The 17,934-nt window shown below is 43.7% G+C and overlaps 2 protein-coding genes across 2 annotated transcripts in view; one reads left to right on the top strand and one right to left on the bottom strand.

Moving 5' to 3' along the window:
- The window catches only part of mex3b (mex-3 RNA binding family member B), a 286,203-nt gene that overhangs the window by 166,728 nt on the left and 101,541 nt on the right, over positions 1 to 17,934 (top strand). The gene's annotated exons all lie outside the window — the stretch shown is intronic.
- Positions 1 to 17,934, bottom strand: part of il16 (interleukin 16) — a 48,291-nt gene that overhangs the window by 28,213 nt on the left and 2,144 nt on the right. Inside the window, exons 2-10 of the mRNA XM_052064094.1 lie at positions 13,607 to 13,841; positions 13,224 to 13,512; positions 8,513 to 8,652; positions 6,827 to 6,944; positions 5,904 to 6,047; positions 5,676 to 5,781; positions 4,212 to 4,360; positions 3,941 to 4,048; positions 2,749 to 2,863 (exon numbers count right to left, since the gene is read on the bottom strand). Of these exons, the coding sequence (XP_051920054.1) occupies positions 2,749 to 2,863; positions 3,941 to 4,048; positions 4,212 to 4,360; positions 5,676 to 5,781; positions 5,904 to 6,047; positions 6,827 to 6,944; positions 8,513 to 8,652; positions 13,224 to 13,512; positions 13,607 to 13,841 (1,404 nt within the window). The remainder of the gene's footprint in view (positions 1 to 2,748; positions 2,864 to 3,940; positions 4,049 to 4,211; positions 4,361 to 5,675; positions 5,782 to 5,903; positions 6,048 to 6,826; positions 6,945 to 8,512; positions 8,653 to 13,223; positions 13,513 to 13,606; positions 13,842 to 17,934) is intronic.

The raw sequence follows: 17,934 nt of genomic DNA, 5'->3' as shown, positions 1-17,934 counted from the left end.
TGGGCAATGACAGTGAGACCTGGAGGGGCGTGATTGGGAGGAACGGCCCCCCCGATCAGAACCCGAGTGGTGTTTTGTTATTGGACTTCTGTGCTCGTCACGGATTGTCCATAACAAACACCTTGTTCAAACATAAGGGTGTCCATATGTGCACTTGGCACCAGGACACCCTAGGCCGCAGTTCGATGATCGACTTTGTAGTTGTATCATCGGATTTGCGGCCGCATGTTCTGGACACTCGGGTGAAGAGAGGGGCGGAGCTGTCAACAGATCACCACCTAGTGGTGAGTAGGCTCCGAAGGTGGGGGAAGATGCCGGTCCGTCCTGGCAGACCCAAACGTATCGTGAGGGTTTGTTGGGAGCTTCTGGCGGAATCCCCTGTCAGAAGGAGTTTCAACTCCCACCTCCGACAGAGCTTTTCCCATGTTCCGGGGGAGGCGGGGGACATTGTGCCCGAGTGGACCATGTTCCGTGTCTCTATTGTTGAGGCGGCCAATCTGAGTTGTGGCCGTAAGGTGGTTGGTGCCTGTCGTGGCGGCAACCCCCGTACTCGCTGGTGGACACCAACAGTAAGGGATGCCGTCAAGCTGAAGAACGAGTCCTATCGAGCCTTTATGGCCTGTGGGACCCCAGAGGCAGCTGACGGGTATCGACTGGCCAAGCGGACCGCGGCTTCGGTGGTCGCCGAGGCAAAAACCCGAGCGTGGGAAGAGTTCGGTGAGGCAATGGAAGCCGACTTCCGGACGGCTTCGAGGAAATTCTGGTCCACCATCCGACGTGTCAGGAGGGGGAAGCAGTGCACCACTAACACTGTGTACAGTGGGGATGGGGCGCTGCTGACTTCGACTCGGGACGTTGTGAACAGGTGGGCAGAGTACTTCGAAGACCTCCTCAACTCCACCAACACGCCTTCCTTGGAGGAAGCAGAGCCTGGGGACTCTGAGGTGGGCTCTTCTATCTCTGTGGTTGAAGTCACCGATGTGGTTAAAAAGCTCCTCGGTGGCAAGAGATCCGCCCGGAGTTCCTCAAGGCTCTGGATGTTGTGGGGCTGTCCTGGTTGACACGCCTCTGCAACATCGCGTGGTCAACAGGGAGAGTGCCTCTGGATTGGCAGACCGGGGTGGTAGTCCCTCTTTTTAAAAAGGGGGACCGGAGGGTGTGTTCCAACTACAGAGGGATCACACTCCTCAGCCTCCCTGGTAAGGTCTATTCAGGGGTGCTGGAGAGGAGGGTCCGTCAGGAAGTCAAGCCTCAGATTGAGGAGGAGCAGTGTGGTTTTCGTCCCGGCCGTGGAACAGTGGACCAGCTCTACACCCTTAGCAGGGTCCTTGAGGGTATGTGGGAATTCGCCCAACCAGTCTACATGTGTTTTGTGGACTTGGAGAAGGCGTTTGACCGTGTCCCTCGGGGAGTTCTGTGGGGGGTGCTTCGTGGGTTTGGGGTACCGAACCCCCTGATACGGGCTGTTCGGTCACTATACCACCGATGTCAGAGTTTGGTTCGCATTGCCGGCAGTAAGTCGGAAGCGTTTCCAGTGGGGGTAGGACTCCGCCAAGGCTGCCCTTTGTCGCCGATTCTGTTCATAACCTTTATGGACAGAATTTCTAGGCGCAGCCGAAGCGTTGAGGTGGTCCGTTTTGGGAGCCTCAGTATTGCATCCCTGCTTTTTGCAGATGATGTGGTGCTGTTGGTTCCTTCAAACGGGGCTCTCCAACTCTCACTGGAGCGTTTCGCAGCCGAGTGTGAAGCGGTTGGGGTGAAAATTAGCACCTCCAAATCTGAAGCCATGGTCCTCAGTCGGAAAAGGGAGGAGTGCCCCCTCCGGGTCGGGGAGGAGATCTTACCCCAAGTGGAGAAGTTCAAGTATCTTGGGGTCTTGTTCACGAGTGGGGGTAGGAGGGAGCGGGAGATCGACAGGCGGATCGGTGCAGCGTCTGCTGTGATGCGGACGTTGTATCGGTCTGTCGTGGTGAAGAAGCAGCTGAGCCAAAGGGCGAAGCTCTCAATTTACCGGTCGATCTACGTCCCAACCCTCACCTATGGTCACGAGCTATGGGTCGTGACCGAAAGAACGAGATCCCGGATACAAGCGGCTGAAATGAGTTTTCTCCGCAGGGTGTCCGGGCTCTCCCTTAGAGATAAGGAGAGAAGCTCAGTCATCCGGGAGGGGCTCAGAGTCGAGCCGCTTCTCCTCCACATCGAGAGGAGCCAGATGAGGTGGCTTGGGCATCTGATTCGGATGCCTCCTGAGCGCCTCCCCGGTGAGATGTTCCGGTCATGTCCCACCGGGAGGAGACCCCGAGGAAGACCCAGGACACGCTGGAGAGACTATGTCACCCAGCTGGCCTGGGAACGCCTCGGGATCCCCCGGGGAGAGCTGGAAGAAGTAGCTAGGGAAAGGGAAGTCTGGGCTTCCCTGCTAAAGCTGTTGCCCCCGCGACCCGGCCTCGGATAAGCGGTAGATGATGGATGGATGGATGGCATACAATAAAGTACATCGTCACGCGGCACAGGAACACATGCTCAGTCACCGTCCTAATTATTGTTTTTCATTTGACTGTTTTACATTTATTGCCGAGATTATTTTGGGGTCCTGACAAATATTTACCGTATTTAAGACTTAATTACCATGTAAGCAGTGTTAAATTACTTACAGACCATGGTAAGGACTTACTTTGCCGCCATAGGAATGGGACTCCTTTGCAAAAACAAGAAGCCCTTTTAGACACAAGACAAGTATTCCCTCACCCTCTTGTAGCCTTCCATCAGCAGCCGCCGCTCCACCAGGAAATATGGTCTTGACATAAATCCCCATTGGTCCACAGATGCTGTCTCTCCCACCGACGATGCTGAAGCCCAGACCCTGAAAATAGCAGCACAATTTGTTGCGATTATATCCTTTCAAATTGCAAAGAAAGGTATTTTGTTCGAATCTGTCATTCTATAGAAAGCCATACTACAATACTGCAATTGTCCGATGTTCTGCAATGTCGGAGAAAGGAACTACTTTTGAATAGTTGAACTGTCTTCCATACAGAAACTCTTATTCCAAGGAACCCTGACACCCGCTCCCCCCACTACACAGACTCACACACCCCATTGTGCAATACTGTTTTACGGTGCAATACTCTTGACGTGCAATACTGTTTTAACTGTGCAATACTGTCTTTACTATGTCCTTACTCTGCAATACTGCTCGATGCACAATATTGTTTTGTTGCTGCAACCACTACCTCAAGACCTCAAGTGCTAAGCCTACAGCCCTGCTCTCATCCTGTTTTTCCTTTGCTCTGACTGTCTCTATAATAAGCTGCTCTCCATACGAACACATGTTGTTGCTGCAACCACTACATCAAGACCTCAAGTGCTAAGCCTACAGCCCTGCTCTCATCCTGTTTTTCCTTTGCTCTGACTGTCTCTATAATAAGCTGCTCTCGCACAACCCTAATTGCCCCACGGGGATAAGTAAAGTTTTCTCTGAATCTGAGAAACATCTGTAACAGATAAAACTTGCTCTGACAAAAAATAAATAAATAAAGACACATTTTTATTTTTTTTCGTCACATCCTTGTGAGACAACCAATATCACAAAAGGATTTATGTAACTGCTCCAACAGTGTCATATTTGAAGGATGCCTTCTCCAGACTGAATGTTTAAACTCCTTTCTTAAATATGCGTTATGATTTAGATAAGGGCTCTCCAGAATCATTGATGTTTTGTTATCAATATTCTATATTCTAGAGTTAGCATTGTGTTTTGGGTTGCTGACCTATCAGAGGACCCATGAATTTGCAGCTTAGACCTTTCTGACATGCACACGAGTTATTTCAGTGGATGGTTTTCTTTTCTTTAAAAGAGGGGTACCAACAATTTTGTCCAATTGTGTGGAGTAGAGATTATATGAGCTTCAGTGTCATGTTAGGTTTTCATGGCTCCTACCTTGCCATTGCCCTTCATTAATACAATATGACAGATTATGAAGGCTTGAGTGTTGCTGCAGGAATTGGCCAGATGGGTAGAGCTCAAAGAGCGCACAGAGTGACCAGGCTGGAGGCAAGAGGAAAGAAACACACAAACACATTTCAGTCCTTACTTTAACATGAGTCATCGAGTTTCATGATAGGAAGTACAGTATGGCTGGCTTCTGTTTTTTTAAGTAGGTATTTATTGACTAGACATCATTTACAAAATGTCACTTAAGTTCTAGTACCTGAAGTGAATTGCGGACAAAGTCCAGTTGCTGGAATAGGGAAGTTCTGGTCCCATATAAATGACTTCTCCCATGAGGGTCACTGAAATACTTGTCAGGGTTGTTCATAATGATGCTGTCCAAATCCCCAATCCAATAAGGATGAACGCCTGGACACAACATGTAATATACTAATAGAAAATAGACTACAACTTGGACTTTAGTGCCAGTCAGTGGCAGAGTATATTTACTGAGACAGACAACTATGTACACACACATTCACAGTCACTGAGTGGAAAACTGTACCCACATTTACCTGCACACTCAGAAATTGACACCACTACTAATCTATAAAACGCATGTTTAAATTTATACTCGTGCTTTGATCATTAAGTGACATTTTACACTCTTGTTGGGGGGAAAAAACAAGCTCATCAGCAAGCTCTGTCGAGGCCTGAACAATTGAATCAGGTGTGTTGGAGTAGGGAGGGACCTAAAACAGGCAGGATCTGCCTCTCACTGGAGTTCCTCGAGTGAGAGGAACTTGCCTTAGTGAGAGCCTTTAGGTATTATCAGTTCAAAGTGCAGCTTCAAATCATTTCCTTTGTTTAAAAATGCACTTATAGGTTTGGGGATAAAATGAAAGAAACATTTTGATTAACTTTTTCAAGTTCGCACATTGTTTACCAAAATGTATTTTCATTTTAGTTTCACTCAGTGCTCATCATTAAAATTATCTGAAAATGTGATCATTCTCATGAATACATTACAAAGGATGAAAATTAATTTGATAATTTGTCCCAATACTAATTAAGATAAGATAAGATAAGATAAGATAAGATATCCTTTATTCGTCCCACACTGGGGAAATTTACAGCCTCCAGCAGCAAGAATGTATGTAGAAAGAAGAAAGAAGAAAGAGAAAAAAAAAACAACAAACATCTTTCAATTAAATGTAATATGAACACAAAATGGATAAATCGCAGTACTATTTACAATTTTCCTTCACATCATTTAATTATTATTATTATGATTGTTATTTTTTATTCATCAGCCTGACAGCCTGATGAATTATAATCCATGCAAGTTACAGTTTGCTTTGAAATGCTCTCTCAAAGCAGGTAACAATAATAATAATAATAAAATGCTCATGCCTACCAGGTGCAATTCATAATTTATTTTAAAAATTTCAGACATTGAAGTATGAAACATCGCACATGAAACGGAGGTATTGGGTCACAAAGGATGTTTTTTTTTTTAGTCAACCTTAGTCAAGAATTGTAACATGTTTGTGTGAACAAAGCATTGGTCTGAATAATGCTAGAATACATATTTTAACTGGTTTTGATGTACCCCAACCTCAAACCTTACGAGGTGATACACACACCAAAACTGGATGACTCCTTTGTGGTTTGTTGCCCTTGGTAAATAACGCCTGTTCATGTTCATCTCTTAAAATACTAAATAGCATAACTTTATACACACTCTGTGAGTTGGAGTACGTTTTGCTGCAGCTCTTCTGTCCTTGTGGACTCGGGTGACATTTTTCTGTGTCACGGAAACTTTCTTCATTGACCTCTGAAATAGGCATCTGGACACACAAACGCATGCACACACACGCACAGAAAGTAGCATTAATACACATCAATGAAAAACATGCAAATGAAATACAGTAGTCGCAATATTAGCTCTTTGGTGATGAAATGTTTATACCTTGATGTGATTATTTTTGGCTATAAGTTCTTTCTCTATGTATGCAGACAATGAGAGCTCATCTGAGGTGGAAATAAGAGATGGATGTTGTAGACTTCTGGTCATTATATTCTGATGGAGAGAGTCTTCAGGCGGTGATATTAGCTATAATGAATGTGACAACAAGAAGCAGTTAAACAATTTTCCCAGTATGATATGGAGCAGGTCAAACAGATAACAAAGCGTTGAACCCTGCATCTCTGCACTGTGAGGCCGCCGTGGTAATCAGTTGTCCTGTTCTGTTCATACGGCATGAAACAAATTCCGATGCATGTCGCATATGGGCAAAAAATTTGGAATAGAGCAGCAACGTGAACCCTGCGCCTTCACTGGGTCTTATTCTGTCCAATACTACAGCGTGAGTTGGACAAACATTATACCTCAGTAATATTAACATTTTGAGTGAACTGCTTTTTGTGCAAAAAAAAAATTACATCACTTCTTGCACTGAATGTTGGTTTCTTGTTCACCAGTTTTGTGCTCTCCTTGAATGGTATTTTTTTGTTTGCTTGTTTTATGCAAGAGAGCCCTTTGCGCTGGAAACAGAAATGAGTCTGTGGTTAAATTGTTGTTTGCTTCAAACCCTTTGTTGTTTGGTGAGAATAGTGGATCTTTTATTCATTGAAAATTTGAAAAATGTATTCTCAAAATGACATACAGTATATTAAAAGCACAAATTGTGCCATTATGCACATATTTTGTACCTCTTTAAAATTGCATTTTTGTCAGCCATCTGGGTAGGAAATGCATGGTCCTTGTGGCTCCCCAATAGCAAGACTGAAAAATTGTGGCCTGCGCCCATCCCTGATGTAGACTATTTTATCTCAAGCAGAGAAATGACCCAATAAATGTTACTTATGTTGTTATACTGTAAGTGTTATTACCTCTCGATGGGCTCTGCTGTGTATGCTTTTCACTCCACCCACCTCCATCCACGCACCGCTGCTTAAACACTGTCCGTTAAAAGGAGCCAGCTCCTCTTGGCTCAGGAAGTTGGAACCTCTGAGGGAAAAAGAGAACAAAGAACACAAGATGGTTCCGAACACAAGCATTAAATGACCAAAAAAAACTGTTGTTATCTGTTAAATAATGTACTCTTTTTACACCTTTACCTTACATGCTTTATTTGCCTATACCTTATCTATACCTTAACAAAGATGCACCAATCTGTGTTTCTTGGATTTTGATATTTTATGTTTTGGTCATAATTCATGTCTTGTTGGCTTTTGTTTGTTTGTGTGTTTGTTTTTCTTTCTTCCTATGGTGTTGACATGTGGCAGGGTTCAGGGCACACCTGTTTCCTATTGTCACGTGTGATGTAATTTTTGTTTTTTGGGAGGTCTCTCTCAGGTTTTGCTACATGCTGCCCAGATGCCCATTGGTGTGCCTGCTACTTCCTGTTCAGCCACCAGCCTTCCTTGTTTAATTCGTTATTTATTTATTTGTTATTTATTTTCTCAAATGCTTTGTCCCAATCAAGTAAACTTCTAAGAGTGATAGTCCTCGGCTTTCCCTATGTTTGCTATTTTTTTCTTGCATGACAATTTCTTTTTTATTGTAGTTTTTCTTTTGTTGTAGGCTACAGTAACATCATTGCATCAGAGAGCTGATTTGAAGATTTTAACCAGTACAAAATATAAGAAATAATTCTCATTGCAGGTATAAACCTCTGCAAATGACAATCAACTACCTACGTAAATAAACACCAAGCATCCTTTTATTTGCAAAGACAGAATATATACTTTTTTTTTTTAATGGATCTCTCAAGAACAGTGGTTCTTAACCTTGGTTTGATCGAACCCTAAGAGTTTTTTTAAAACACATCTCTCAAGATCAGTGGTTCTTAACCTGGGTTTGATCGAACCCTAAGGGTTCGGTGAATCGGTTCCAGTTCAACGGAGCCTCTGCAATGGTGGTTAAGACACACCCAACTCAACATGTCAATTAGTTATGACACGCCCACCTGGCCATCACTGGCTGCAGATAGTCACGTTACAATTGCTTGTCCAATTTGTGCTGCGGGAAATTGAGTTCGCTCAGTTGTCAAAGTGTGACTGTCGTGATAGTGCGTCATGCACGGTACATTTTGTGCACAATTGAAAAAAACGTATACTTATGTCTTGAAATATTATTTACTTTTTTGAGTTTTTTATCCATTTTTTTATGTGTTGAATTCATAAAAATCATAGTTTTATTTTTCACGAATGAAGGGTTCAATTAATGTGCAGATAAACGGGTTGGGTCCAGTACCTCTAACAAGATTAAGAACCACTGTTCTACATAAAACAGGCATGCTGAAGGGTATGTGAATACCTCATTATTAGATTGTTACACAGCATATCAAAGTATCAAATACAGTGCATGTGTATTTTATTTAGTATTTCAGGCGCTCATATTTTCCAATGTGGTCAACTGAGAGGGAGGTGTTTTGCGTGACAAAGTAAAATGTGCTCACTTTATCCTTTTTGGGACAGCTGTGACTACAGTGGACAGCTTACCATGTTATCAGGATAAAGGGTGCATGAAAGGGTTAAACTTGACAGCTTTGTCCAGCACACATAGTTTTATACCTTTTTGAATCCGCTCCATTCCTTCTTGGCTCCGCATTATTGTGGTTGTGTTCTGTTAGGCCGCAATTATCTTCCATGTGAGGGATACACACCTCCTCCGTTGGCCTTGTGGCGACACACATTTTCCAAATACTGCTGTCCTACAACACACAGATAAACAGTCAGAAAAAGAGAGAGTAAACAACCATAATCCAAAATGAATCTTTGAGCCAAGGAGATAAAGTAAGCTTTATGACTCCGATAGCATCTACCTGAAAGTTATTGGGATCACAGTCAAGGACAAAGAAAATAAATGGTGCAATTTATAAGTGCACAGAGAAGAGCCAGAGGTTTTAACAGGTTACATTCTACAGAGGATGATGAACAGACAGGCAATGCCATTATGGCTTTGGGGGTGGCCGGTTCCAGTGTTGACATAATAACTCAAATTTTCAAGGTCCTCATCAAGATGTAATCGTTAAATTGAAACGATGCTGCCACCCCTTTACAAAGTTTCATGTAAGCATATTATTGTGTAATTCCGACTCCTAGACTATTTACCCTTTATTGTGGTGAAATGACTTGCACCCAAAAACATAATTTAAACAAATTGCCTAGGACCTTTTTGCAATTGACTTGTTTACATCGCGGACAGCGGGAGTGATCATTAAAAAAAATTATATTTCTAAGTCTATACTGAAGGGAGACTTTGCAGAAAAATGTATGTTGAATTGTGATTTACCTGTCCGCTTCATCTTCACAAGGGCATGCTGGAGCCTATCCCAGTTGTCTCCGGGCAGTAACCTGAACCGGTTGCCAGCCAATTGCAAGGCGCACAGAGACGAACAACCATCCACGCTCACACTCACACCTAGGGACAATTTCAAGTGTTCAATCAGCTTGCCATGCATGTTTTTGGAATGTGGGAGGGAACCGGAATACCCAGAGAAAACCCACGCAGGCACGGGAAGAACATGCAAACTCCACACAGGGAGGCCGGAGCCAGAATCGAACCCTGCACCTGTGCACTGTGAGGTCGGCGCGCTAACCACTTGTCCACCCACCGGGCCACCTGTACATTGAAATTGTTTCTTATTTCAGAATAAGACATGCTTGATGTCCACAGTGTGATTCGTTCCAAAAATAGTGTTTAAAAAAAAAATAGTTGGTTTTTTTTAGTGTTTTTATGTAATTGTCTTACGACAATTACATACACTCTTTCACTCATCTGGCCCCCCTGACCACCCCCCCCACACACACACAAAAAGTTGGGGAAGTTCCTTTTCTCACTGAAGTATTTCAAAGTACAGTTCACAATTTTTTAATAAACTTGACTCATAGTTCAAATTTAAAAAATAACTTCAGTTCATAGCGCCAACATTGAACTAGTTTGTCATGTTTTTATTTATTTATTTTAGCAATACGTTGCGTACTGTTCAGTCCACACAGTGACAAATTTCATGAGGAAAAATTTGCTTAAATTTTCTTTTTTAAATGAGCAATTAAAGCAAAAACCGGACTGTAGTCTTCAATGTACGTGCGCAAATACATTCATAGGTAGGAACCAGGCTGAAATAGGAAATTGGGTGTCTCTCTCACACAGGTGCACACGCGCAAGCGCACACACGCAGACACACACACACACACACACACACACACACACACACACACACACACACACACACACTAAGTAACAGACACTGTTGATGTAATACTCATGTGAGCGCAATCGATGCGTATGCTTAAATAACAATTCGTGTTTTAAATATAACAGTTTCAAGATTATAGTGTCCGTGGTGTCTACTCTGTCGCTTTATTAGCGCCACAATTAAATACAGAACCGACGTGAAGCATTGGACCAGCGATTGCTGAGCTAAACTGTCTCCACACCTTTTCTCTTTAAATTGACAAGGTTTTGGCAAGGAAATTGCAAGTCCAAATCATAGCAAATCGAATCAGAATCGAGTCAAGTCATATGATTCAAGTGCTCATTTTTGGAACTTGTACCCATGAACTATCTTTCTGCACTTCAGCCTGTTACAGAACAAGGGGGCTAATTAAGATAATGTTCACAGACTTTCTAAGCCAATACATGATTAGAAAGGCATACAAGAGAGCGCAGTGACGTTCCATCAGGGCCAGCAAGATGGATGACATCTACATTTTCGGCCCTCCGATAACAGGTATGTTGCTGTTTGGTGTTAGCAGTTTCCTGATCTATCGCAAAATTCAACCGACGGGAGCGGCTCTATTGAAAGTGAAGAGGCTGCCGGTCTAAGGATGGCATAACGCGGATGTCCAACACTCAGACTCAGACTGTGCTCAACCACAAACTGCTGCGGTTTTGGAGCGTCTCTGCCAGATGGTCAAGAACTTGGAGAAACTGGAATCCATGCTCAAATATTGATTGAAATCACGGATTTGGCTGATCGACGCCACGAAAGAGACATAAGCCACGGACTCAAGGCTGTCTTAAATTCTTGGGTAGCCTGCTACCAAAACAACATGGCTATCTCGATCTTCCCCTGATGAAAGTATGCACGGAAGCTAGTCCCCCACCATCACCCCCTCCCTCATACATTCCCTTGTTTCACCGTCTTCATTGTTTATGTCTTGTGACCTGTTGTAACTGTCATATGCTTGTGCAGGAGTTTTTTGCCTCACTCAAATTATCCTCAAAATGAGGGTAGTTCGAGCGTGGTTTTTATTCTCCCCCTCTGCCTCCCTTGTGGTTTCTTTCTGACTTTCGGGTTGAGTGAACGCTGGCGCGTTTTGGCTGCCGCTGCTCAACCCGTATTGTTTTGTGTTTTTTGTTATTGTAAAGTGTCCTTGGGTGTCTTGAAAGGCGCTTATAAATAAAATGTCTTATTATTATTATGAATTTAATAAATGTACTTTTCTGAGAATAACATACATTTAATTTGTTATTTTATTTTCATAAATATGTAAGCAAAATTATTCTCTGTATTCTTTATGTCATATTATTTCCACTTAGTCGAGTGGCTTTCAATGTTATTTTAAATAACATTGAAAGCCACTCGATAAACTTATTTATTATGGTAGAATTTTTAACCAATCATATTTCAGCTAGTTTGTGTTGCCAGGTAAATTAAATTTGCTCGGGGCCTTCAGATTAAACAGAGCAGGCCCCTGTGCGCTGTAAGTGAACGGGCACAGTCAGCTTGCAATAGCCAATCAGATCACGAGTCTGCGTACCAGGGCCAGCAAGAAGGGCTTACATCGAGATTGGACGAGCGCGTTCGGTGATTGGATTTGCGCCTGCTAGAGGATTTAAACCCAAAATGGCCGAAGGAGAAGACATTGATCTGGTTGCAGAACTACTTTCAACACAATTTTCAAAATGGACCTTCCACGAAAAGCTGGAAATTCTGCAAAGAGGTAACAGCAAGGAAACATCAGAGCACGGCTGGGCACTTACAAGTTATGGTGCGTCTAAAAACATTTGGGGACACTCGCGTCGATCTGCAGCTCAGTGAACAGGCACTGCATTGGTGAGTAAATTAATTTAATTTAATACTAATTAAATAAAATGTATCAAATAAATCTGCTCACCTGCAATTTATAATGGTGCATTGTAGTCAAATTCGTGCACAAAAGTTTGTTCAATCTCAGCTGCTCAACATTGTCAGTTATTTGCTGTTGTATCGCCGATTTTCAAAATGCAAATGATCTGTTGTTTACTTTATTTTCAAAGAATAATTTGTTCTGTTATTGTGTGGTTGGTGTCTTATATGAAACTGCGACATTGCACAATTTATTGGACAGACTTGTTTAAGATCACACAGCGTAATTTGGGTGGCATTTTATTTTGTATTTTTAAATCTTTTATTTTTGACAATATCTGTAAATTTAGTTTCCTGTTCTTAATTGTGAATGCATACTTGATGGTTTTAAATGCTCCTGAAATTAAGTGCTGCTTGATGATCCTACATTGTGTTAATGTACAGTATGTGACGTCACTGAAGGGCTAAGGTTAAAAAGCACGACCCGCCACTGAGAGAGCGAAAGAAACACTTTGAAGCACCGTCATGCTAAAGCGAGATGATATATAGCATTGTGGTGTTAGCTTATATTAGCTTGAGCTAATAGTGTCACAAGAATTTCCTTCTACTGTTAAGCTCAATTGTTGCTGTGACCCGTCATTGGCAAAATAGTCTAAGAGTCTGGGGCTGTGCTACAGGAATCAGATCTAACATGGCGCTGAATAAAAATATCGATCGTTGGCGTATTTTGATGAAAGCATACCAGGGAACTGTTTTGAATGGGCCTGGGGGTTAGGGGGGGGGACATAATATATCTCAATGAAGACACTATAATGCCCATAGGTGTTCCCGTAAGTGAAGAATTGACTGGTGATCATTCCAGCATGGACCGCTCAGGTTGCCCCAGGTAACAATGAAATGGAGTACAGTAATTAAATTAAATTAAATCTCTTTTGAGTCGATTGTCCCCTCAAAATTCATTGGACTGTGCTTAAAATGGATGAAAATACCCAATGATGTATTGAAAATCCATTGTGGTAGTGTATAAAGGAAACTATAAAATATCAATTGACCGCATACTGTAACTCTGGCCCCAATTGTACTGTATGTGCTCTAGGCTAATTATGTGGTTCTAATGCTTTGAAGCAATTGAGGAAACATCTTTCCCACGACATATTTTTGTGCTTTGATTGTGACAAGGATGTTAAGTGAAACCCCTGCATTCATACCTTGATGCTAAAAGATGACCGCAAGCTCCTTTTATTTTCACTCAAAGGGGTGGTGTGAAGCAATTGTCTGTAAGCTCCTGTGCCTCCACTTGCGTCCAGGGTTGACTGCCGCATCCTCCAGTGTTCGATTTCTCCATTCCTACATCCTGTTTTATCCTCAGTGGCCACATCTGTTCTCCAGCCTAAACACCATGTCCTTCTCTCCTCTGACATAACCATCCTACTGACCTCCTTCCCTTCCAGACTGGGGCAGTCGTCGTTGGTTTTAGAGTGACACAGAATCAAGGACCTTGAGAGAGTCAGAAAACTCCGAGTCAGAATAAAGTTAGCAGATATCAAGAGAGGTCGATAGCACTATTGTGCCAAGTTGTTGCTTTTGATACCTGGAGAGCATGGCGAGCTTCTTCGAACGGTGGTTATGGCTGCTGTTTGAGTTGCTGTTCTTAGTGTTGCATTGGTCCCTTCTTCTCCTCTCCATTCTCCTTGCAACCGCTGTGCTGGCTTTCCTCCTCTGGTGGGAGTATCTTTGAGGCATGACCGCCAGTGTGTGCCGATATGTGTGCACTGGGAACTCGGGACCACTCACTCCTGGTCCAGAGCTTAATGTTGAGGGACGCTCTGGAGAGCAATTACAAAACTCAGTTAGGACAGTCTGACTGGATCCAGGGGGAAGAATGTTCTAAGAGACGACTGAACCAAGGAGACATCAAGGGATTCAAGGACTAAAGCTCTTTTATTCTCTGCTTCGAAAGAAAATAAAACTTGTCAGTGAACTCATGACTAACATGCTTACAAAAACGCATTGAATCAGCCTGTCTCTCTCTCTCTTGCTCTCTCTTCCCCTCTTTCTTTCTTTGTCTCTCTCTCTCTCTCTATCTCCTTCTCACAGTCTCATACTCTTAACACTCTCTCCTGCTCTCTCAAGCAGTCATACTCTAATTCTCTCTCGCTCGCTCTGTGTTTTACCGTTCATATTGTCTCTGTGAGCAGATAATGGTGTTGGCAATGCACAGCTCCCCACAATAATGGACTGAATTGACTAATGGCGTTTAGTCTTCAACATCACATTACCGAATGATGTTCAAATGCATTATACATGCTGTTGTGGATGCTTTTCAAAGTTACCATGAATATTGTGTGAACAATGGCCATTTTTCTTTCACTGAAACACCGAAGTATAAGGTGCACCTAAAAACATTCAATTTTCTCAAAAGCCAACAGTATGCCCTGGAATCCGATGCACCTAATGCTAAGAGATTGTAACTCTCTTAATATTCCCCATTCAGTTGTTTCCCTGTTAGTGTTCCTGTGCCATCTAGTGGTGATTATTAGCAGGAACCAACTGCAACCTGAAGGGGTTGTGCCCGACCCTAATTGAGATGTGCAGTCGCTAACACACACTCAAACAGATAACGACTTTGCGAGCTCTGTGCAGCCGTGATGAAAAATAATACCAAAAGCATAGTTAACTATTGACTAAACGAAGGAAGAAGGAGACAAACAAGACTTCTAAGGATATTTAGCCCCTTGTGGATGTAAGCCCATGAGGTTTTTGTGCATTTTTGTTGAATCAATTTTCTACATAACTTTTGTCTTTCATTTATTGTTTTGGAATGCTTTTTGAAATTTATGTTTCATGCCCATGTTTGTGACCAGTTCTCATTGTTACAGCTGCAGCAGTTGTGATGGCTCGATATAAATAAAGCTGTATTGTATTGTTTTGTATTGTATTGTATTCCCTTTAGCGTACCACTGTCTAGTGCAGGGGTGGCCAACCAGTCAGAGACTAAGAGCCAATTTTTTTACTGTGTTACTGCAAAGAGCCACATTACACACACACACACACACACACACACACACGCGCGCGCGCGCACACACACACACACACACACACACACACACACACACACGAGCTGCAGTGGTTACTTACTACTTGGGTCAGCTTGTTACGTATTTGACCGAAGATAGACTTTTGAAGTGACGAACCTCCCGCAACCGACCCGATCGCGCACGTGCAAGCATATACACACGCATGCACACACGCAAGCGCCCAACCACGCACACGTGCGCATACGCAAGCAGCACGCACGCCGAGATAAGCGACAGCCGGATCATCACCGAATATGAACGGAATCGAAACACAGACACACAAAGTTTTTTTCGCCCCTATTTCCTCCTCCCAAAGTTTGCTGGACTTGGGCCCAGTCCGCTTGCTCCAGGTCAATCGCGATTGACATATTGGATACCACTGCCTTAAAATCAGAGATAATTTGCTGACTAGCTTAGCATTTAGCGCTGAGCACCGTGTTTTGCGCATGAGCGGTGATTCAATTATCATCTGATTGGTAGCCCTATATGTCAATCAAGTAACGGGATTGATGATAGGCTGAGGTAGTAAGTTGTGTATTTAACGCCATTGTTTGAATGACAGCGCCACTGCCAAGGAGTTTTCGACGCTTGTCATTTGAAAGCCCGAGAGCCGCATTGAGCCGGCCGAAGAGCTGCACGCGGCTCGCGAGCCGCGGGTTGGCCACCCCTGGTCGAGTGGATGCATAGGACAACTGCAGCCTTCATTGTAGCTTCTATTCTATGTGCATAATAATACAGTGTGCCCTACATATAAAAACAGTTTTAAAATAGTCCATTCATTGAATGTGCACCTTATAATCGGAAGTGCCTTATGGTGCAGAAAATACAGTAATTACTTCCTGGTATTGCCAGAACAACTCTGGAAGCTGGAGTGTATTGTCAAGGATCATTTGCGACTGGCAAATAAGTTCACAGTCAGATTTAAAATGGTCGTACACAACTATTTGTCTCAACCATTATTGTCTCAATCAGGGGACAAGGTAATTTATAAAACATCTGAGACCATCTACTTCACTGATTAAACTGTATGATTTGGCCGGTGCTGTCAAACTTCAGTTATGTAGGTATGTCAGCTGCCAGTGAAAGTGGAATGCTAATACATTTAATTAATTAATTTAAAACACTGCCCCGAGTGCTCTGACCACCACAGCCACAACTGTCACCTTTACCTTCCAGGCTTGCTCCAGCTCCTCTCTGAGCTCTTGGTATTTCTTGAGTTTCTCGTGTTCCTTCTTTCTGATGTTTCTATCACTTGGGACCGCCTTGGGGTTTCCAGTCCATACTCCGCACAGATGTTTCGGTAGACTATGCCAGCCACCTGGTTATGTCGTTCCATGTAGGCTTTCCCTGCCAGCATCTTACACCCTGCGGTTATGTGTTGGATCGTCTCAGGTGCCTCTTTGCACAACCTCCACCTTGGGTCTTGTCTGGTGTGTTATATCTGGGCCCTAATGGCTCTGGTGCTCAGGGCCTGCTCCTGAGCAGCCAGGATGAGTGCCTCTGTGCTGTCCTTCAGGCCAGCCCTCTCTAGCCACTGATAGGACTTCTTGAGATCGGCCACTTCAGTTATGTCCGGTGGTACATCCCGTGTAGGGACGTGTCCTCCCATGATGGTCCCTCTTCCAGCGCCTCATCTTCTGTTCCCCATTGTCTGAGACATTCTCTGAGTACGTCATCCGTTGGAGCCTTTTCCTTGATGTATTCATGGAGCTTTGATGTTTCATCCTGGACAGTGGCTCTCACACTCACTAGTCCCCGGCCTCCTTCCTTTCGGCTTGCGTACAGTCTCAGGGCGCTGGATTTGGGATGGAACCTTCCATGCATGGTTAGGAGCTTTCGGGTCTTAATGTCCGTGGTCTGAATCTCTTCCTTTGGCCACCTTATTATTCCGGCAGGGTATCTGATCACTGGCAGGGCATAGCTGTTTATTGCCCGGGTCTTATTCTTGCCATTGAGCTGGCTTCTTAGGACTTGCCTCACTCGCTGAAGGTATTTGGCCATAGCCGCTTTCCTTGTTGCCAGTTCGAGGTTACCATTGGCTTGTGGTATACCGAGGTACTTGTAACTGTCCTCAATGTCTGCTATTGTTCCTTTAGGGAGTGAGAGCCCTTCAGTGCTGACTACCTTGGCTCTCTTAGTCACCATCCGACTACATTTCTCAAGCCCGAATGACATCCCGATGTCGCTGCTGTAGGTCCTGGTCGTGTGGATCAGGGAGTCAATGTCCCTTTCGCTCTTAGCATACAGCTCTATGTCATCCATGGAGAGGAGCTGACTGATTGTAGCTCTATTTCTGAGGCGGTAGCCTGTCCATGTCCCTGTCTCCATAGCCTGTCTTGGTGATTACTTGGCTTAGGGGGTTCAGTCCTATGCAGAACAGCAGTGTGGAGAGTGCATCACCTTCGTATATGCCACATTTGATGGGCACTTGGGTAAGTGGCTTGCCATTGGCTTCAAGTGTGGTTTTCCACATCCTCATCAAGTTCGCAACGAAGGCTCTTAGGATCCTGTTCACCTTATACAACTCCAAGCATTCAGTGATCTATGTATGTGGCATCGAGTCATAGGCTTTCTTGTAATCAATCCAAGCTGTGCACAGGTTGGTACGTCGGGACCTGCAGTCTTGTGCGACTGTTCTGTCAACCAGGAGGTGATGTTTGGCTCCTCTGGTATCTCTACCAATGCCCTTCTGTGCTTCGTTCATGTATTGATCCATGTGTCCACTTATCTTAGCCGCAATGATGCCTGACATGAGCTTCCATGTTGTGGAGATACAGGTTATTGGCCGATAGTTGGATGGGACTGCACCCTTTGAGGGATCCTTCATGATCAGGATCGTTCG

This window comes from Hippocampus zosterae, chromosome 4 (assembly GCF_025434085.1).
Source record: "Hippocampus zosterae strain Florida chromosome 4, ASM2543408v3, whole genome shotgun sequence".
Lineage (NCBI taxonomy): Eukaryota > Metazoa > Chordata > Actinopteri > Syngnathiformes > Syngnathidae > Hippocampus > Hippocampus zosterae.
This window is presented reverse-complemented; position numbering and strand designations above follow the sequence as displayed.